At 45.1% G+C, this 22,718-nt stretch overlaps 1 protein-coding gene across 1 annotated transcript in view; it reads left to right on the top strand.

Annotated features, from left to right (window-relative positions):
- Positions 1-1,133: 1,133 nt before the first annotated feature.
- The window catches only part of LOC147463767 (uncharacterized), an 82,812-nt gene continuing 61,227 nt past the window's right edge, over positions 1,134-22,718 (top strand). The window contains exons 1-2 of the mRNA XM_086490728.1: positions 1,134-2,116; positions 2,190-2,429. Coding sequence (XP_086346854.1) covers positions 1,439-2,116; positions 2,190-2,429 — 918 coding nt within the window. The 5' untranslated portion in view covers positions 1,134-1,438. The remainder of the gene's footprint in view (positions 2,117-2,189; positions 2,430-22,718) is intronic.

The following is a 22,718-nucleotide window of genomic DNA, read 5'->3' on the forward strand; positions in this document are numbered from 1 at the left end:
GCCACTTTGGGCTGCTTGCATCCCGAAGACACCAACATTTTCTTCGATGACCTTGTGAAGAAGTATACACATCGTCCAATTAGCCTAAGTATCTTATGCTTCACTAAGTTTGCAAGTAGTTACATAAGTTTGTGGGGTGTCCAACACTACTATTTTTACCATTTACTAGCAAAGAGGCCACCTTAGAGGTATCATTGATTAGCTGGGGAGAAACATATGAGAAAAAGATCGCAACCACGAAGTGAAACCAATAGAAGTTCTCAAAACTTGACGTTTCCTGCTCTAGTGCTCAAAGTTTTTCATTGTCTTCTTCCTCTTGTAGGGGAGGGACATAATTGACCTTCGTGCCTCTATGCCTTTTGCAAGACCACTTCCACCGTCTTTTAAAATCCTTGCATTGGGTGCACCTACATCTCATTGTAGTGTACAACTCACCCAAAACCCGCGCGCTTTCCTTGATAGCACACCTTGTCACACCATAGTGAGCATCTTCATTGGTGACTTCAACATTGACATACACGAAACAAACAACCACTAAAAGGAATTGCGTGCTATGTTGCACTCGAGACACTACATCCAAATGATCCAGAAACAACAACAATCTACAATTCAGAGCTAGACCACATCTGGCTCAAGAATTTCCCAAAGAACTCCAAATGTGGAACATGTTACTCTTCAAAACAAGTGTTCCTTCCAAAACAACCTTAAATTTTGCTCCATGCAATAGACTATTTATTGAAAAGACATTGTTCTGAGTCCCATCCCGCCGCCGCCCCCCCCCCCCCCCCCCCCAATTCCCTCTCAAAGCACTTTGTATTGCTTAACTATTGCACAACAAATATGTATCACCATTCTTGCAAGCACACTCCTCGTGCTTCCCTTGCGTTGTATATTCCTTCAAAATTCAACTTAATTTAGTACACTTTCAAAACCTTATGCTCATCTCTTCCAACTATGAGCTTAGAGTTGTGAGAAGGCCTCATGATTTCATCACTTTTGCTAGCCACTCATGAATCATTTACACCGTCTCTCCTTTAAGAAACACCATGTAGTGTGTACTACACCCATACAAATGAAAATTTCACAAACATTCTTCCATAATTCTAGTCTTTACGGTCCATCGATTTTCATTATATGATAAAGCTCTCAGCTCTCATCAATGCTCTTACACTATACTGTGCAATGAGTGGATCCTATCGCATTCATCATTCAAAACTTCTGAACCGGAAGCTGAATTTTAGCCGTCCTCACTTAGGTTCGCATTCCATTGAACAATGGAAATGGGGATTCTACAGATAGGTCGCAAAGCGACTGCTGTATGTAAGGGGTTCAAAAGATCAATCTCAGATATTATGCTTCCCGCGCGCGCTATGCTGTTGGAGAGGTAAGACAATCAAGTGAAGAAGTTGTGGTGTCTGTGATTGAAGGGTGGGAGGGGATGCAGAGGCAGGGGCAGGATATTGCAGATCGCTTGGGCTCCCTTGTGCAGGGCTTAGGATGCATGTGGCAGACTCACCTTCGCTCTTCTGGGGGCTCCTCTGTGGAGCAGCCAGCAGGTGGGCAGCAGGCCCCACTACCCACTTTTCCATTGCTGGATGTTCAGTGCCCAGATCAGAAAAGTTCCTCATGGCAGTGGTCCTGGCCAGCCAAGCCACATCCCAAAGCTGGAGTTCCATTCAACAGAGTTCATTTCCATGGCCGAAGAACCCCTACAGCAACTGACACAGCTAACCAGGGCTCTCCTGGTCTTCATGAGCTGGCGCAACGCCTAAGCCAGGTGGGGGCTGATATCGGTGCCAGTATCGGCAGCTTTGCCTCACATTTGTCAAAGCAATTTTCTTTGGCATTCCGAGAGGAGCCTGCTTCTCAAGTTACCCATTCTAGTTCTGGCATCACCCTGGAATATCAAGGAGACTACGTGGATGAGAGAGATACAGGCACTATCAGTATATCTGCTAGCAATGGAAAGCTCACAACCTGGAAACGTGCTGGAAACATGAAGCAAAGGAAAACAGAGGAGCCGCGCCACCTTCAAGAAGATTGTGACTGTACCGCTTTCTCAAATGAAGAGCTGTTTGCTCTTTTCACAAAGCGTCAAAGCCAGCTGCACAGACAAGTAATCTTAGCAAAACTGGTGAAGTTTGCAGATTTGATCCTTCAGGTTAATTCTCACTGGTATGATGATGCAGGGCAGCATCAATGTGACTACAACTTATGACAGTCGAACACAGGAGGTTGAGAGTTCAGTTACAGCTCGAGGGGACTTGTGGCGAGCTGAGGCTTCCCATGGTGGGAGTCGCATGACCAATGGACCTTCTCCTCTATTCTTACTTCAGATAGGCCCTATTTTGTTTGTACGAGATACTACTCTCCTTTTACCAATCCATCTCTCTAAGCAGCACCTGCTCTGGTACGGGTTCGACCGCAAGGTACCACTCAAAAATTTGATCTTCATGCTTTGATATTTAGCTTTTGACTGATATGCAGTTTTCTAGGGTCTAGAGGCTCAAGTATGCCGTGTACTGCACATGAATTTTTAAGGTTCTTTTGTTATTATAAACAATTGTAGAGCTGTAGGGAAACGATTATGTAGTTGTACACTTGACTTAAGTCTTCCCTCATGTACTTGGGAAGCATCAAATCTCTCAATTGTGTTTCCAAGTGCCTCTGCTTGTGCCCATTATCCTATCGAGCATTTTAAAATCACGGTGAGAAATTCGATATGGGTATGTAAACAAATGCTACAGGGTCACAGTTCTTGAGACGGTGAAAAAAAAAACCACATCATCTTGAGAAGAGAAGGGAGGAAGCGTGAAAAGAACTTATGAATTGCATCGCAAAGTAAGAGAGAGCCAACAAGTTGATAACTATGATTATTGATAAGCGTATTTGAAAACAGTGAGAGTTTTAAGAAGATTTACACCTCGTAGTTCATGCAATCTAAATGCGCAAGAGAGGCTAGCTATCTCTGATGTTGATTGTCCTTGCGGTTTAGCTGCTTTCTATTCTTATACGAATGGAGCTTTGGATCATGTAGTTAAATTAGGGAGTTTACTTCACCTAACAAGAATTGTAAATATAACTTTTTGCATGTAACGATGAAATTATTAGAGCGCTTATCGACGTAAGAGATCACAAAATCACGAAGAAATTTCCCAAGAGCATGATGGTGAAGAAGAAAAGCTATTCCTTCTTGAAGAAACACTTCTAGTGCAAGATGCTAGTTTCAAAGAAGCTTTCTTGAGGATTACATGCTTTCAATGTGAAAAAACACATTAAACTCCTAAAGATTCCTTAAACTTTATTATAGAACTAGAGGTTTTTTTCTCTATGGATATGAGAAGGCGAGAGTCATCGAGGAAGCGAGCCTATATTTAGTACCTCTTGAGAAGGGCGGTTGCTATCTTTTGATGGAAGAGGTTATCTTGAAACATCAAGACCATCGTAAGTCTTTTGGTTTCAAGTGCCATCCTAAATTACCATTTTTGTATATCGTTCGGAAGTTTCACCGAATTCTTCTCAAACCTAGATTTACAACTGCATCTTGTATACTTCTAATATAGGTTTCCAAGTGTCTTGTTATTGTTTCAAAGCCATTTTGTCGAAAGTAAATGAACTTTGGAAAAATCTTTCAAAGGAAGCAATTGTATTTATTGACTCAAGTTGGATTTTAAATGACTTTGTGGGTGTAATCCCTGTTATCAAGTTTTTTAACTCTTCAAGAAGCGTAAATGAGAAATTATCTCCTTTATGAAGCTTTGGCCTTTACAACACTATATATGAAGCTAAATTTGGAGGACTTTGAATTCAAAGTCAAGTCTCTTGTCTGAAAGGTTTTTGCTTACAAGTTTGAGGACAAGTGTGGGGTGTTGCTAGTAGAGATGTCAACCTTGCACTTTGACTTTTTATGGTTAAAAAATAATGTAGGCATCGAAAACAAGAGAAGGATATTCACCAAGATGGTAGATGTCATTGACATCGTATCTTCGGTAGATTTTCTTTTGAATGATTAATATGTAATTGTTAAGTGCAGAAGAATGATTGTTTGCGCTTTGCTCAAGATGAGTGCTCCGAACTGTGCTCAAGGTTCCTTTTAGTTCTTATGGAAGGTAGAGCCTTCCGTTCTTAATGGAAAGTGCTATGATCACAAACAAAGTGAATGGACACTGTGCGTGCAAGTGTATGAGACTGAGAGATAGAGAGAGAAGAGAGATACGACACCAGAGACGTTGTAAAACCCTCCTCCGAAGGCCCCACTCTCGTCGGCGAGAGTGGTCTACTTATGATTGCACAATCTGGTACAAATGGTATGCATGAGACTTATGCAAGTCTAGGCTATGTCGACGATAACGACGGTGATGGCGAAGTCGACCTAAGGGTTGAAATCTGCAATCTTTCTACTGCTGTCCAAAAACGCTAAGGGCTGAAATCTGCAAATGTTCTGTCTGCTGAATTATGACTCTATGTCGATGACAATGTCGATGACAATGTCGATGGCGATGATGCGACGACGACGTGCTGAAAATGTAGATGCTGAAATCTGCGTTTTACGGGCTGAAACTGTAAACCTTGCAGAAACTGACCGTGCGGCGAGAAACTGCTGCAGGAAGGTGAGATCTGCGAGGTTCAGGACTTCATCTGCGATGTCTAACCGCTGAAAACTGAAAACGCTAATGGTTCTTGACTTTCTGTCATCGCGATGAAGGTGCAAAACGCCGGGGCTGATCTGCAACCAAAAACGCTAGGGGCTGAAATGGGTCTTTCGTCCGGGATTCTGCAAATGCAAAAACGCTAGGCTGATCTGCTGTGTTCTTGTCGCCAGGGATCTGCAAGAGCAAAACGCTGGCTAATCTGCGGTGGTCTAATCCAAAAACGCTAGGACACTTGGTGGGTTCTCGGGGGTTTTGCTGAGAAGGTGCCTGTTGAGCATGTGCTCCTGCTGCCTCTTCTGCCATTTAGTGCTAACTCGGGTTTGCTTATATATAAACTTAGCAAAATTGCCCTACCTACTTTTGTCGGGAAGTCACTTAAAAATAATAAGTGAAAAATACCAAAAATAGGAAAAATAGGCTAAATGCACTGGAAAATTCCCCTAATTGATTCTAATGGATTTTGATGGAAATTCTGATGATCATGTTGTGTGCAACCAGAGGATATGCATCTATACAAAGTGACTGGGCATGCACGGTCTACGAATAGACTCACAAAAGTGCCAGGGCCCAGATCACTTCTAATCTAGACTGACTGGACTGATTGAACCTTGATCATGCTGTAGCTTGTCCACGGATACATAGGATTGAATGTGTCACGTGACATCCCCTCCTTTTCAAAGTGAGGTACTGGTACCGAACTGTATGGCATCGAGGGAGATCGCCAATAGCATCCGGAATCCTGGAAGGGACTCTTCGCCGGCCCACTTTGATGTGTGGGTCGTGCGGTACTTGAACTTCATAAAGGTCTGCAACGCTTGCTTCTTTGGGCTGCATCGAAAGCGACACAAAATCTTTTGAATCTCCTTCCTTGCTTCAACTTCGTCGAGAGTTCTACTTCTTTCTTCTTCAAGAATCTCCATGGCTGAAAATTCACGAAACCACTTCCAACACAAAACCATGAACATACCTATTCCATGTAAAGTGAGTGGAAAAAATCTTGTCGTCTCTAAAGACTGTGCATGCGATGTAGATGAACAAAGAGACGGAGTGCTAAACCGTTCACCACACACATGCAAACAATGAGATCGAATCTTTCTCTTTTGATCTAAAGCAATCAAGTGTGGCAATTCACAACGGAAATGCCCATGTTTGGTGCTCATACTTTTATGTGCTCTTTCTACAAATGTGTCATGCCAAGGAAGAGACATGGAATGTGACTTCCTTACATACATACTTTTCAGCTTTTCATGAAAAATCTGCATACATTCGTGCTCATCCATGAGAGAAACGTGCTCAACGTACAATATGTCATGCCTAGTAAAAGGGATCACATAGAGACGTTGACTAAAATACAGGAAACGATCACAAATGAAACACTCGAACAATGCGTGCGTATCAATCATGCGAACACATAATACTTCCTGTGAGGGTTCTTGAGACCTAGGCTTGAGAGCCAAGATTGGTTCTTCGGGATCTATCGAATCTTCCTGTGGACCTCGACTCGAGAGCCAAGATCGGTTCTTCGTGATTGATCGAATCTACAACGAGGTTAGCTTCGCTAGAAAATGCATCCACTAACACATCATCCTTGTGAACAATCACATCTTCTTCATGCAACTCATCATGCTTGTGAGAAATCACATCTTGATCATGCAAATCATCATACTCGTGAGAAATCACATCTTGATCATGCAAATCATCATGCTTGTCATTGTCATCCAAATCATTATGCAAATCATTGGCATCCAAATTATCATGCAAATCATTGTCAATCAAATCATCATCATGCTTCAAACAATCATGTAAATCCTGTGTGTCTTGCTTTGGAGAAGAAGAGACTGAGATAGTCTCCTTTTCCCGAATCTCTTCCATCGGTGCTTGCACTTGAGAAAAGAGTCGCAACATCTCTTGCATTCTTGCTGTGTTCTCGCGATAAAATTCTGCTTCTCTTTCTTTGGCTTCCAAGCGTGCTTGCTCGCTCTCGCGTGCTATGGCTGCCATTCCTTCTTTGTATTCACGATCTATGGCTGCCCTTCGTTCTTCATAAGCCTTTCTTTTTGCTTTGTCTTTTGCATGTTTGCATTTCATTTCTGCCATTCTTGTTGCATTTCTTGCTTCGCGTTCTAAATTCTGTTCCATAAACAACAATTCCAACTCCTCCATAGGAGATAGTGCAATCGGTGTCGTAGATAGGGAAGGGTCCGAAAAACCTCCTGGTGGGGAAAATTTTTCTTCGTCTCTCTCATGCTCATCACCTCCAAGCGAAGTATCCATTTTTCTTCGAGTGATGATCATTCTGAAGTCGTGGGTTCTTGTGGGTTCTTGTGGTCTTGGGTTCTTAAGTTCGCTATGAACTTAAGTTCGCTATGAACTTGGGTTCTTGGGAGTCTTGGTTCTTAAGTCCACGAGAAACTTGGGTTCTTGGGTTCTTGAGGGTCTTGAGGTTTCCTTTTGCTTGCAAACCGCGTTTGAGAAGGATCTTCTCTTCACTCGAGTTCTACTCTTTTCTGCGGGCGCACCCCTTGGCGGCCTTGCGCTCACACCAAGGTTGCTTTTTCCCACCTCACGTCGATTGGCCGGCCGCTAAGTGCACGGTCCACTCTCAATGAGTGAAGAGACACAAGGGGAGGTTGGACAAGCCCTTCTTTCTTGGGATTCCTGTCACTCTTCAACAAAACACGATTAGGAATCGACACGCCCAAGAGAACTTGGGTTCGTGCGACCTCAACAAGCAAAAAAAATTTTCTTGTGGTTCTTGTGGTTCTTTCCTTGAGTGATACAGAACACTGGCAAAGCTCTGATACCAATGTTAGGTGCAACGGAATGATTGTTTGCGCTTTGCTCAAGATGAGTGCTCCGAATTGTGCTCAAGGTTCCTTTTAGTTCTTATGGAAGGTAGAGCCTTCCGTTCTTAGAGGAAAGTGCTATGTTCACAAACAAAGTGAATGGACACTGTGTGTGCAAGTGTATGAGACTGAGAGATAGAGAGAGAAGAGAGATACGACACCAGAGACGTTGTAAAACCCTCCACCGAAGGCCCCACTCTCGTCGGCGAGAGTGGTCTACTTATGATTGCACAATCTGGTACAAATGGTATGCATGAGATTGACGCAAGTCTAGGCTATGTCGACGATGACGACGGTGATGACATGTGGACCTAAGGGCTGAAATCTGCAATCTTTCTACTGCTATCCAAAAACGCTAAGGGCTAAAATCTGCAAATTTTCTATCTGTTGAATTCAGACTCTATGTCGATGATGATGTCGATGGCGACGATGTGACGACGACGTGCTGAAAACGCAGATGCTAAAATTTGCGTTTTCCGGGCTGAAACTATAACCTTGTGGAAACTGACTGTGCGGCGAGGAATTGTTGCGGGAAGGTGAGATCTGCGAGGTTCGGGACTTGATCTGCGATGTCTAACCGCTGAAAACTGAAAACGCTAATGGTTCTTGACTTTCCGTCGCGATGAAGGTGCAAAACGTCGGGGCTGATCTGCAACCAAAAACGCTAGGGGCTGAAATGAGTCTTTCTGTCGCCAGGATTTTGCAAATGCAAAAATGTTAGGCTGATCTGCTGTGTTCTTGTCGCCAGGGATCTGCAAGAGCAAAACGCTGGCTAATCTGCGGTGGTATGATCCAAAAACGCTAGGCTGTTGCCTGGGGGCAAAAACGCTAGGTCACTTGGGGGTTCTGGGGGGGGGTTCTGTTGAGAAGGTGCCTGTTGAGCATGTGCTCCTGCTGCCTCTTCTGTCATTTAGTGCTAACTTGGGTTTGCTTATATACAAACTTAGCAAAATTGCCCTACCTACTTTTGTTGGGAAGCCACTTAAAAATATTAAGTGAAAAATACCAAAAATAGGGAAAATAGGCTAAATGCACTGGAAATTTCCCCTAACTGATTGTCACAAAGTGATGACGTGGCGGACAATAGAAACCCTAATTTCCACCACAAACCCTAATTTCCGAAAATCGTGGGGGTCAAATTTTTTTTTGGGAAATTTTGAGCGGTGCAAATCTCTGCTTTTTGCTATGATTTGAGAGAAAGAGAGAGAAAAAGAGAACTTGCTTTTTACTGGCTCTCATTGAGAGAGAGAGAGAATCTGCTTTTGCTTTCAAGCTTTTGGGGCTCTGCTTTTGGGCATCCCTTGTAACCTTTAAATTAGTGGTGAGAGCCTCACTTCTCAGAGCATCTGGACGCAGAGTCTGAGAGTGAATCCCGACCCACTCTCGTACTTTGAACTGATTAATATAAAAAGAAATACCAAAAAGGGCGCCAGTCTTTGGGGCCAATATCTCTAGGCACGGAACTCCGCCGGGCTAGTGCAAATCTATTGTGATCTGTGAATTGTTTTGAAGTGGTTATTTGGTGCTGTCGCGGTTGATTCTTGACTTGGAGTGTTTAAGTTTGTTATAGTGGTATCAGAGCACGGTCGATTTCTCTTCTACGGGAAATCCGATCCCCAATTTTTTTTCCGCGGCACCTATGGCTTCACGCAAGGATCAGTCGACTCCCTCTGCATCTGGAGATGCGGGCTGGGATCACAACGAAGATTCAGACAGAGAGTATGGCCGCCTCGGCCTACTCAGGCGGAGCAAAGAGAGATGAAGCGTCGTCAATTGATCGGCGATGCAACAAAGATGATGCTCAATTTTGCGAAGGATCCGAAATTGGCAAAATAAATGAGCGACTTCTTTTCAAGAAGTGCATGCAGAGTGGTAGAAAACCACTACACCACCCCCGAAATCTGCTCTCAAGAAACCTTCTGATCACAAACTGTGCTCAGAGAAGGAACTACAAGAGGTGGTTGATGCACGGATTGCTTAGCTTTTTGACGCACAAAAGAAAGCCAAAAAGCACGGCAAAAAGCAGAAGAAAAGCACTGACTTCCCGAGATATTTGGGTCGTCAGTCAACTTTTGACAAGGCAAAGAAACAACAGAAGCGTGTTCAATTTGAAGGAGTACCCAGTTCTTTTTCTTCTTCTTCTTTTGACAGTTCTTCTAGCTCTTCAAATTCGAGCGAAGAAGACAGAAAAGGTAAAGCGAAGCAAGAAACAAAGCTTCGGAAAGGGCAAGAAGAAGGCTACATCTTGCCCAGAGACTGACAGTTCTCTTGAGGACTCGTCTACAAACAACTCAGATTCTGATCATGGAAACTTTTATGCGAACAAGAAGAATTTTTACAAAGCCAACCAGTATGACTTTCTCGAAGATAAAAGCAAGAAATTCCGAGAGTTTAAGGAAGGTGGCCACTCGAACAAGTTTGATACTTTTTCAAGATACTCAGATGCTTCGAAGGCTTTGTCTTTTCTACAACAGTTTGACATCACTTTCGCGGGAGGACGCTATTCAGAGCACTCCAAGATTCGGAGAGCTACCTCTTACCTTAAGGGGAATGTTCGTACTTGGTGGTCTACGCTTCTTTTAAACAAGAGTGCGCCAGTTAAATGGCTGAAATTTAAAAAGCTTTTTATTTCTTCTTGGTTGACGCAAGAATATGAACGAGATGTATGAGCTGCTTGGAACCATCTTCTGATGACCAAGAAAGATACAATCAATGCTTATTGTGAAAGATTTTGGAGCTCTTTTCTACCCGCCTCTTCATTCAAGAAGATCTCGTTCAGAGAACAGATTGAGCGGTTTACCTTGGGTCTACCTCCAGAGATCCGAGATCACTGCTTGGAACAAAAGTCAGCTTCTATTCAGGAGTTGATGAGTCATGCGAAGCGGGGCTTTGCCATTCACTCTGGCAGTCTGACCTACCCCACAGATGAGGCCATGACACAACGAGCCGAACAGACTTTTGGGAATGAAAGTATAAAGAAAAAGAGCAACCCAGAGAAAAAGGATGCACGACCTAAGCTTACTTCTGAGGAGAGAGCTCGCTTCATCAGAGAGGTGAAGTGCTTGGATGCAGGGAACATGGACATATCTCCGTGAAGTGCCCTAATAAGGCATAGAAAGAACAGAATGATAAAGACGAGGACAGCCCTGGGAGTTCGAGAGCAGTTGAGGAACGTGGCGGAAAAGGCAGATAGAAAAGCAGAACTGGTACCACATGGCGTGGGACCTGCACCAAATCTAATGAATGAAAGTATAAACTTTGCCGCTTTTTGGGCAAAGTGAAGGATTAGGAAGCTCTTTTGAAGGAGCCAAGGCCAACTTCTTTTCACTTGGAATTGGCGGCTCGATTTGGAGTTACGCCCGACAGACTGACGCCACAGGCGGAGGTAGTTCGATTGGCACCCGGATGGGATGTTACCATTACACCGAGCATTGGCAAACTTCGTTTGCAATGACAGGGGTGTTCAGGGCACGCGAGTGACGTTCTACTCGGAATCCCTTGGTAGCACCATAACTACGCCGTGGTTGACTACCGGGCCGAGAAAGCGACTTTGATAAATGAAGGGCTTAGAGATTGTTCTAGTCGAGTTGTCACTATAGTGGCTCTCATTCTTACATTCAGCTTGTACACCCCACCTGATAGGCTATTTTGGCATCCGTTGGGGATTATATTGTACTTAGTAATATACAGCCCTGACTTTTCAAAAAAAAAAAAGGAAAAAAAGAAAAAAAGAGGGCTTAGAGATTGTACTTGATGAACTTCAGTTTCTTACTCTTTCTTTTGGGAGAGAACTGAACGATGGATAAAGGTTGAATATGTTTTGACCCGATCAAAAGAACGCCAAGATTTTTCTCCACACTCATGCCGATTGCTTTTCAGAGGGCCTGAAGATCAAACCATTGATCTGATACCTGGAAGCATGCCACCGAACCGGCCACCTTATCGCGTGAGCCGAGTACAGAATGAAAAGATTATGAACCCAATGAAAGACCTCTTGGAAAAGGGTCTTGTCCAGCCTAGTACTTCACCGTATTGCTCTCCAGTGTTGTTGGTTTTGAAGAAAGACGGATCTTGGAGAATGTGCATCGATTATAGCACTCTCAATGAAATCACCATCAAGAACAGATTTTCGATTCCTAGGATCGATGATATACTCGACAGGTTACAGGGATCCTCGTGCTTTAGCAGGATTGACTTGAAGAGTGGATATCATCAGATCAGGATAGCGCCAGGAGATGTCTACAAGACAGCTTTTCGGACGACTTTTGGGTTATTTGAATTTTTGGTGATGCCTTTTGGCTTAACCAATGCTCCTGCGACATTTAACCGGATGATGGACAAGAATTTTCGAGAGTACAGGCTATTTGTTGGCACTTTCTTTGACGACATCATTGTTTTCTCCAAGAATGAGGCAGAAGTCTCAAGAACGGCAGAAAAAGGCAGCGGATCGCCATCGTCGCGACTTGAAACTGAAGGAGGATGATTGGGTGCTCTTACATTTTGAGTAGGCACGCCTAAGAAAGAAAAAGGGAAAGGAGAGGCTTGTTCCAAAGCTTAGTATGCGATACTACGGACCTCTCCAGATCATTGACAAGATAAATGATGTCTCCTTCCGATTGAAACTGCCAGATACTTGGAGGAATCACAATGCATTGCATGTGAGTCTCTTGAAACCTGTTAAGGGTGATGTGCCCGATGATGGGGAGCCTGATGAGCAACCCGAAGTGGAAGAAAACGAGGAGATCCTTGTTCCTGAACAGATTTTGGCACATAACGATACGAAGAAAGGTAAAGTCAGAAGGCGGTTCTTGGTTAAGTTCAAGAACTTTCCTGCATTTGATGCGAAGTGGATGAGGACCTAGTAGATACTCCTCGGATTGTGAAACTTTACCTCGATGTTTTTGGTTTAGCATAGTCTACTCCAAACGGAACCCAGAATTCAGCTTGGCCGGAGATCTGGTGCAGTGGGATGCACAAGAGGAGAGTCACTCCGCTCCTTTGTCAACAAGTTCCTTGATTTTGATACTAAAGTCACCGATGTCTCTTTGAGCTTCAGGGATACTGATAGCTTACAGTATTCTGCTGGATGACTTTATGAAATGGAATTCTTGATAATGATATTGATTTGTTCTTGACTTCTTTTGAGTGCAGGAACTGATAGTTGAAATGACTGCATCATTTTGGTCTACTTGATCTCAAATAGACATGGTTGCAATAGTGGTTAGTCAATCGGACATCGATGAGGTCCCGATTGGACCTCGATGTGATTGCTAGCTACATTGTCGATAAATCATGGTCTAAGATCCGAATGAATGTTGAATGTCATGTGATGTCCTGTGATGTCTTGTGATGTGACTGTCGATTTGGTACATGTGCTAGATGTGTGTTCCTAGTACGTAGGTACTAACAGTTAGTGTCTGCTAAGACGGTTTATGGCTTTTGTCGATTTTGCAGGCGTAATCGCGGTCGATTACAATGCTTTCAAGAGGGGGGTATGTCACAAAGTGATGACGTGGACAACAAAAACCCTAATTTTTGCCACAAACGCTAATTTTCGGAAATCGCGGAGGTCAATTTTTTTTTTCTTTTGGGAAATTTTGAGCGACGCAAATCTCCGCTTTTTGCTATGCTTTGGGAGAAAGAGAGAGAAAAAGAGAACTTGCTTTTTACTGGCTCTCATTGAGAGAGAGAGAGAATCTGCTTTTGCTTTCAAGCTTTTGGGGCTCTGCTTTTGGGCATCCCTTGTAACCTTTAAATTAGTGGTGAGGGTCTCACTTCTCAGAGCATCTGGACGCAGAGTCTGAGAGTGAATCTCGACCCACTCTCTTGTACTTTGAACTGATTAATATAAAAAGAAATACCGAAAGGGGCGCCAGTCTTTGGGGTCAATATCTCTAGGCACGGAACTCTGTCGGGCCAGTGCAAATCTATTGTGATCTGTGAATTGTTTTGAAGTGGTTATTTGGTCTTGTCGTGGTTGATTCTTGACTTGGAGTGTCCAAGTCTGTTACACTGATTCTAATGGATTCTGGTGGGAATTCTGATGATCATGCTGTGTGCAACCAGAGGATATGCATCTATACCAAGTGACTGGGCATGCACGGTCTACGAATAGACTCACAAAAGTGCCAGATCACTTCTAATCTAGACTGACTGGACTGACTGAACCCTGATCATGCTGTAGCTTGTCCACGGACACATAAGGTTGAATGTGTCACGTGACAATAATTGCAGGTGGTGATGCTCTTTTCAAGCAGTCGATTGGTTTATGTATGAACATGATTCATGGATTGACTTGTCCTTGCTAACTCTTGCCCTGTATTTTTGCACAAGTTATGCAATGTGAAAACGCTTTGTAGATGATCTTTTTGTTCTTGTTGCTCCTTCTTTTCAAGATTTTATGTACTTGAATTCAAGTTCTATAAGTGGAGGAATTAATCCTAAGGAGTTTTGTGAACATAATTGCACCACGAATAGTGATTGTGCTCTCTTAAGACCTAAAGATGTTTCAAACTCCCTTGGTTTTGAAGTGACTCGTGCCAAATGCACTGCCAAGAGATCTCCTAGCATCCGAGGAAGGTTGTGTCCCATAAGCCGGTTGAGGGGTAGGAGCGGGAGGAGATGTGGATGCAGGGGGGCTAGAGGGTGGGGAGGGGGAGGGGGGAGCGCCGGGGCGGATTGGGGGAGGTGGGGAAAAGAATGGAGGCGGCGGGGGGGAGGAGGGGCTGTCGATGGTGAGGTTGAGGTGGAGGGTGGAGCTAGGGCCTCGTCTTGCTGAAGAGGATCAGAACGGTTCCTGTGGAAACCTATTGGTGTTGGCCTGGAGCTTGGCGACCACTCGGAGGGCCAGGCTGACGTGGTGGCCCCTGTCAACGCCCACCATGGACTTGCTGCCAGTCCTCCTCTGCTTGGGCCTTAGGCTCGGAGGGTGAATCTGCCTGAGTACCCTGTCTCTCTGTCTGCTGATGCTGGCCAGTCTTAGGAGTTTGGGGCCGAGTCTGAGGTGAAGGTCAAGGCCTCTTTCGTGGACAGGTCTTCGCAAGATGGCCCATCTATCGACAAATGAAGCACTGATTTGGGTTCGAATACTTCACACTTTGGCGGAGCCAACCACCACTCACCCGAGGTAGTAGAATGAGCTTTGGGAGAGTGTGGGTATCTTGAACGAGAAGGTGTACTGTGGGTATGCCAGCTGCCTTGGCAGCTACAAAGGTTGCCGTACGAGGTGTCTCTAGGACAGTCCCAATCTCTGAGCCAATCCTGGACAAGAGCGGAAGGTATTCTCTTCTCAGGCCGAGGAAGCAGATTGAGATGGGAAGGTCTCTCTCCTCGATAGGTAGCTGGGTCAAAACCATGGCGTCACTGTCGAAAATGAGCCCGAACTGCTCGAATGGCAAGAGGACTCATCGCAATGACCTTGGAGGCCATCTCGGGGGTCTCAAACTCTATCTGGTAGTAGCCACGTCCGAGAAGCTGAATGTCGAGGATCTTGCCCACCTCTGCTAAAAGGCGGGCCTGGAGGAGATTACGCACCTCTTCTTTGCTAGGGTAGGTGCCGATGATCTTGTAGATGACGGAGGTCGCCTAGAGGCGCTTCACCTTTGCTTCGAGGCTCGCTTGCTCTGTCGGCGAAAGAGCAAGTTGGATGGTGGGCTTTGTAGGGTTGGGCGAGGAGGGCTTCTTGAGAGTCCCTTTGGGGTGGAGCACGATCCTTCATCTGTGTTTGCTGCTCTGATGGAAAGAGGCAGAGTGAAGACAACCCTCTAAGACGCTCTGACGAGTAATATAAAAAAATCATCACTGTCAAGGCGAAGCAGAGTGAGACCTGAAGAGGGGGGGGGGGGGGGGGGGGGACAATGGATGGCGGGCAGGGGGAAAGACCAACAGGGTATTGTGCTGGCCAGAGGGATGGTGAGGTGAGGTGTGGTGGGCTGAGGAATAGCGGGCCGAGGCGAGAGGGTTGGAGGAGGCAGCACGGGGGCAGCATGTGAGGGGGATGCAGCGCGGGGGTCGGAAGGGGATGGGTAGGGCAACGCGAGAGCAGGAGGGTGGGCAGCTTGCATAGTGACCCGGAATGGGGAGGAGGAAGGGGGGTCGGAACGGGAACGGGGCCGAAACGGTCGACTAAAGTAAGGCTTGAATTAGTACCATTCAGCTTAGTCCCAAATCAACTCCTAAACAACCCCAAAAGTGTCCCCAAACTTGCCCTCAAACTACCCCAAACATGTCCCCCAAACAACTCCAAATCTGCTCCCAAATGCTTATCTTTTTGTCCCCAAAAGCCTACTTTTGCTCGTTTCGCCCTGTCCCCTCCCCCTTCCGGAACACCATTCTGGTTACACTTCGTTCCATTCCCGACTCTGTTTCGGGAACCGGACTCCTCCGGAATGCCGTTTCGGAACGCTTGGGCTGCGTTCCACCCATTCCCTGTTACATGTAAGGTGCAACGAAAGTGAATTTTGAATTTTGCTCAAGATGAGTGCTCCGAAATGTGCTTAAGGGTTCCTTTTACTTACGGAAGGGAGAGCCTTCCGTTCTTTAATGAGAGAATGCAATGGACATAAACAAAGTGAATGGACACTGTGCGTGAAGTAGTGAGACTGAGAGATAGAGAGAGAAGAATACGACACCAGAATGTTGTCAAACCACTTATGATTGCAAAAATCTCTACAATGCTTGGACTTGCCGACGATATCGACGACGATGAAGACGACGACGAGACAGGATGAAATCTGAAACTGCTAATGGCTGAAATCTGCAAATCTTTATCTGTTGAATTCGGACTCTATGTCTATGACGACGATGCAACGACGACGTGCTGAAAACGCAGCTGAAATCTGCGTTTTCCGGGCTGAACCTGCAAACTTCGATGGATCTGACGGTGTGGCGAGGATCTGCTGCGGGAAGCTGAGATCTGCGAGGTTTGGGGACTTGTTCTGCGATGTCTAAGTGCTAAAAACTGAAAACGCTGGTGCTCGTGTTGGTTTCGTTGCGGTAGATCTGCAAAACGCTGAAATGCCTGGCAGATGCAAAAACGCTAGGGCTGAAAATCTGACTTGCGGTGGAAATCTGCTAACGCGAGGGCTGATCTGTTGTCGTTGTGCAAATCTGCTAACGCTAGGAGTCTTCTGCTTCTTGCTGTCGCCAAGTTGTTGCCAATGCAAAAACGCTTGTTGTTCTGGTCCAAAAACGCCAGCCTTTTGCTGTGATGCAAAAACGCTAGGTCTCTTGGGGGTTCTGTTGAGAAGTTGCCTGTTGAGCGTGTGCTCCTGCTGCCTCTTCTGCCAGAAAGTGCTAGCGCTAGGTTTGCTTATATACAAACTTAGCAAAATTGCCCTACCTACTTTCCAACAAAAGTCACTTAAAAATAATAAGTGAAAAATGTCAAAAATAGGGAAAATAGGTCTATGCACTATAAAAATGCTACTCATGGTTTCTGACTGGAATTTGATGGTCATGCTGTGTGCGACTAGAGGATATGCATCTAGTATCTGGACATGCACGGTCTGCGAACAGACTCACAAAAGTGCCAGAACACTTCCTATTCTAGACTGACTTGACTGAACTGAACTCTGATCATGCTGTAGCTTGTCCACGGACACCTAGGGTTGGATGTGTCACGTGACATCCCCTCCTTTTCAAAGTGAGGTACTGGTACCGAACTGTATGGCGTCGAGGGAGATCGCCAATAACATCCATAATCCTCGAAAGGACTCTTCGCCGGCCCACTCTGATGTGTGGGTCGTGCGATACTTGAACTTCATAAAGGTCTGCAACGCTTGCTTCTTTGGGCCGCGCTTAAAGCGACGCAAGGTCATCTTCAATGCTTCCACTTGGTCTATAGTCATGGGTCTACCTTCTTCAAGAATCTCTGAGGCTGAAAATTCTTGAAACCACTTCCAACACAAAAACTTGAACATACCTATTCCATGTAAAGTGAGTGGGACCTCCTACGACAGAGTCTTCTCTTGCTGATGTTGGTACCTCCCGTGAGTGAGGGCATGTGGTGCTCCCTGGCCACGACACGAATAACTGCTCGCGTAGAGATCGCGACCCCCTTTTTTTTTTTTTTTGCGCTGTTCTACCCGAAATAGGGAGAGAGAATTCGCTGGCTGGTTTTGTTGCTTTATCTTCTAAGTGGCTGCCCACTTATTAAGTGGGCGGCCGGCATATTTTAAAATTGGTATGAACCTGCCCAAAAACTCAATAAAACCTTATAAGTTAAACCAATGCATTTAACAACACTTCCCAGGCGTCCCTGGATGCAACCACATGCACGAATGCAATGCAAACATAGATTCCTCGCGGGAAAGCGGCTGCCTTTTGCGATTGTTCCTGCTTTTCGTAAAAAGCTTCATTGAAACCATCTTTATTCTTGTGCTTGCGTTCTTATGCGTATTTTCTTACTCAGTTCGGATTTCCTCCTTAGCCTACGGGATGCCCCCTTACTGATACACCTGTCACCCATCATGTGACGCATCAAGGGCACTCGTAACCCGGCCCTTTCCACCGAACTTACAGAAACTCCTTCGCGATGTTTACCGTCACCCATCAAATGACACATCAGAGTTGTCCGTTCTTGATGGCAGTTCCTGTAGCTACAATCTTTTAACAGTTCTTAGTGCACACAATAAAATATCCTAAAAAAGAGATTAATCATTAAAAATAAGAAAATAGTCCAATTAGCAACAGGAAAAATCTCGTCTTCCTCAAAGACTGTGCATGCAATGTAGATGGACAAATAGACGGAGTGCCAAACCGTTCACCACACACACGTAAACAATGAGATTGAATCTTGTCTTAGACTTGCTGACCTAAATCAATCAACTGTGGCAATTCACAACGGAAATGCCCATGCTTGGTGCTCATACTTTCTTGTGCTCTTTCTACAACTATGTCGTGCCAAGGAAGAGACATAGAATGTGACTTCCTTGAATGCATACTTTTCAGCTTCTCATGAATAATCTGCATACATCCGTGCTCATTCATGAGTGAAACGTGCTCAACTACAATATGTCATGCCTAGGAAGAGGGATTACATAAAGACGCTGACTAAAATACAAGAAACGATCACGAATGAAACACTTGAACAATGCGTATTGACGAATCATTCGAACACATAGTACTTCCTGTAAAGGTTCTTTGGACCTAGGCTCGAGAGCCAAGATCGGTTCGTCGTGTTTGATCGAATCTTTCTGCGGGGGTTCTGTGGACCTCGACTCGAGAACCAAGATCGGTTCCAGATTCGTGATTGATCGAATCTGCAATGAGGTTAGCTTCCCTAGAGAAAGTATCAACTAACACATCATCCTTATGAACAATCACATCCTCTTTATGCAAATCATCATGCTTGTGAGAAATCACAGCTTGATCATCATGCAAATCATCATGCTTGTCATTGTCATCCAAATCATCATGCTTATCATCATGCTTGTCATCATGCTTATCATCATGCAAATCATTATCATGCTAATCCTGTGTGTCATGCTTTGGACAAGAAGAGACTGAGAGAGTCTCCTTCTCCTGAATCCTTTCAATCTTCGCCTGAGAAATAAGAGAGGAAGAATGAACAACGTTCTTGCGATCCAATTCTATTTTCTTTTTGCGTACTTGCGATCAAATTCTTTGGCCTCCAAGCGTAATTGCTCGCGCTCACGCTCCATGGTTGCCATTCTTGCTTCGTGCCACGTTGTCATCATGTCCATCATCGTCTTGCACCAAGCCTCCATAGGATCTGGTGCAATCCTTGGCATAGATGGGGAAGGGGGAGGGTCAGAAAAACCTCCTGGTGGGGAAAACTCTTCTTCCACCACTCCCATGCTCACCACCTTCATGCAACGTATCCATTCCGCTTCGGGTGATGACCATCCACTGGAGTCATGGGTTCTTGTGGTCTTGGGTTCCTAAGTTCACAAGGGACTTGGGTTCTTGGGGGTCTTGGCTCTTGGGGTTCTTGAGTTCTTGAGGTTGTTCTTTAGCTTGCAATTTGTGCTAGAGAAGGATCTTCTCTTCACCCGAGTTCTGCTCTTTTCCCCGGGTGCACCCCTTAGCGGCCTTGCGCTCACACCAAGGTTGCTTTTTCCCACCTCACGTCGATTGGCCGGCCGCTAAGTGCACGGTTTGCTCTCAAGGAGTGAAAAGAGGCACAAGGGAAGGCTGGACAAGCCCTTCTTTCTTGGGTTTCCTGTCACTCTTCAAAACACGATTAGGAATCGACACGCCCAAGAGGTCTTGGGTTACGTGCGACCGCAACAAGCAAAAAAAAAAAAGTGCTTCTTGTGGTTCTTTCCTTGAGTGATACAGAACACTGTCAAAGCTCTGATACCAATGTAAGGTGCAGCGGAAGTGAATGTTGAACTTTGCTCAAGATGAGTGCTCCGAACTGTGCTCAAGGGTTCCTTTTACTTACGGTAGGGAGAGCCTTCTGTTCTTTAATGAGAGAATGCAATGGACACAAACAAAGTGAATGGACATTGTGTGTGAAGGTACTGAGACTGAGAGATAGAGAGAGAAGAATACGACACCAGAATGTTGTCAAACCACTTATGATTGCACAAATCTCTACAATGCTTGGACTTGCCGACGATATCGACGGCGATGAGGACGACGACGAGACGGGATGAAATCTGAAACTGCTAATGGCTGAAATCTGCAAATCTTTATCTGTTGAATTCGGACTCTATGTCTATGACGACGGCGATGACGACGATGCAACGACGACGCGTTGAAAACGCAGATGCTGAAATCTGCGTTTTCCGGGCTGAACCTGCAAACTTCGATGGATCTGATGGTGCGGTGAGGATCTGCTGCGGGAAGCTGAGATCTGCGAGGTTTGGGGACTTGTTCTGCGATGTCTAAGTGCTAAAAACTGAAAATGCTGGTGCTTGTGTTGGTTTCGTCGTGGTAGATCTGCAAAACGCTGAAATGCCTGGCAGATGCAAAAACGCTAGGGCTGAAAATCTGACTTGCGGTGGAAATTTGCTAACGCTAGGGCTGATCTGTTGTCGCTGTGCAAATCTGCTAACGCTAGGAGTCTTCTGCTTCTTGCTGTCGCCAAGTTGTTGCCAATGCAAAAACACTGGCTGATCTGGTCCAAAAACGCCAGTCTTCTGCTCTGTGATGCAAAAACGCTAGGCCTCTTGTGGGTTCTGTTGAGAAGTTACCCGTTGAGCGTGTGCTCTTGCTGCCTCTTCTGCCAGAAAGTGCTAGCGCTAGGTTTGCTTATATACAAACTTAGCAAAATTGCCCTACCTACTTTCCAACAAAAGTCACTTAAAAATAATAAGTGAAAAATGTCAAAAATAGGGAAAATAGGTCTATGCACTGTAAAAATGCTATTGATGGTTTCTGACTGGAATCTTATGGTCATGCTGTGTGCAACTAGAGGATATGCATCTAATCTAAGTGTCTGGACATGCACGGTCTGCGAACAGACTCACAAAAGTGCCAGAACACTTCCTATTCTAGATTGACTTGACTTAACTGAACCCTGATCATGCTGTAGCTTGTCCACGGACACATAGGGTTGGATGTGTCACGTGACATTACACTGCGCGAGGGGGATGAAGGGCGGGCGAAGCATAACAGGCAGGGAGCGCGTCCAAGCAATGGCCTGTTTTGAAGCCTTGCTACCTTATTATCGCAAAGTTGCATTCATTAATGCAAAGAAAGAACAAAGGATTGTGGAAGTGTGAATTCTCGATTCTACCTATTCTCCTAGTATTGTTGCGCCCGACATTGGTACGAGAGCTTGTTTTGGCACTAATCAGCTAATCTCCCAAATCTCTCTCTCTCTCTCTCTCTCTCTTTTTAGGTTGTGCTTGTAGTGTTTCCGAGCACTCACACTCTTGAAACTACAGACTTGCTGTTGTGTTTGGGACAATGTGCCTTAAGCATCGGAAAAAGCAAACATTATACCGGTGTTGCATGCGTTGTGCATCGACGAGGGGTAGAAAAGATGTCCCAGAGATAAGTTTGCGATACTCCATTTGCATAGTCCTATGATTCCATGATGATGTTGCAAGAGGAGGCACGACGGCGAGAGCGTGTGAAGGCATGGCGAGCTTGAGGAGCGGAAATTGGCAATTGAGGTCGAGACTGGTACAAGAGAGTGCATGGAAGTGGAGGCTGCATTACAAGTTGTGGAAGAGGATAAAATGGAAGTGTGGATGATGAGGGTATCATAGCCTATCGGCAAAGGATTAAGTAGGCAAGGGGGAGAAGTGGTACCCTTCGTGAAGTAGAACACTTCGATCAAAAGAGAGAGGCTGCCATGGTCGAGAAGAAACTGGCAACATTGCAAGTCTAAAGAAGTTAACATAGGAGTAGGGCAAAGGGCCAAATGAAGTGGCCAAAGGGCAATGCCGAGGCCTGATAGTCGATAGCTCAATGGAGGCTTTAGGAGCTGAATGGGGAGAGGGTGCAACAGTGGGTGGTCATGTGCGGTCTCATGGCCATTCTGGCCTCGATTTGACCCAACCCTCTTAGAGCCGGATTATGAGAAGCTTACCAGAACCATTGTGGACGCTATCAAGGCTACATGAAACATCATCGAACCATTTTTTGAGAAGATCCAATTCGATAAGTATGACGAGAAGATGGATGCGATTGTGATTCACTCATGGTTTATTTTGATTCATCTAGGTATATTCTTTAGTCGTATTGCGGACATGTAGACTTCACATTGTGAAGTTTTCGTTCGAGTTACGACCCGTTGATATTGTGCTAATTCTTTCTATCTTTTGTGGTGCATATGCCTATCAACTACCTCATTTTTGTGCTAATTTTCGATTTAATACTTCTTTTAGTGCTAGGCTTCATTATGGCTGAGTCTGCCCTTGATCTCCGGAGTCATGAGAGAAACTCAGCACGCTGGACTTTGTGTTGATGTATGCTCATGTGTGTGCGCGTGTGGTGTGTGTTGTGTTGGGGAGCATATGATAGTACCTAGTTCTACACCCACTATTGGGCACTGACGACGTTAGTGGGGATGTCGTGGTATTTAGTCAATACTATGCATGATGGAGCTGATGGTTATATTGTCTTGTGGGTGACTACCATGGGTCTATACCTTGCACTTTCCTTCAAAGGTGAATCTGGGCTTATCCTGGATTCATCTAGGTATATTCTTTAGTCGTATTGCGGACATGCAGACTTCACATTGTGAAGTTTTTGTCCGAGTTACGACCAGTTGATATTGTGCTAATTCTTTCTATCTTTT

Source organism: Adiantum capillus-veneris, chromosome 2 (assembly GCF_014529385.1).
Source record: "Adiantum capillus-veneris isolate H3 chromosome 2, ASM1452938v2, whole genome shotgun sequence".
NCBI lineage: Eukaryota > Viridiplantae > Streptophyta > Polypodiopsida > Polypodiales > Pteridaceae > Adiantum > Adiantum capillus-veneris.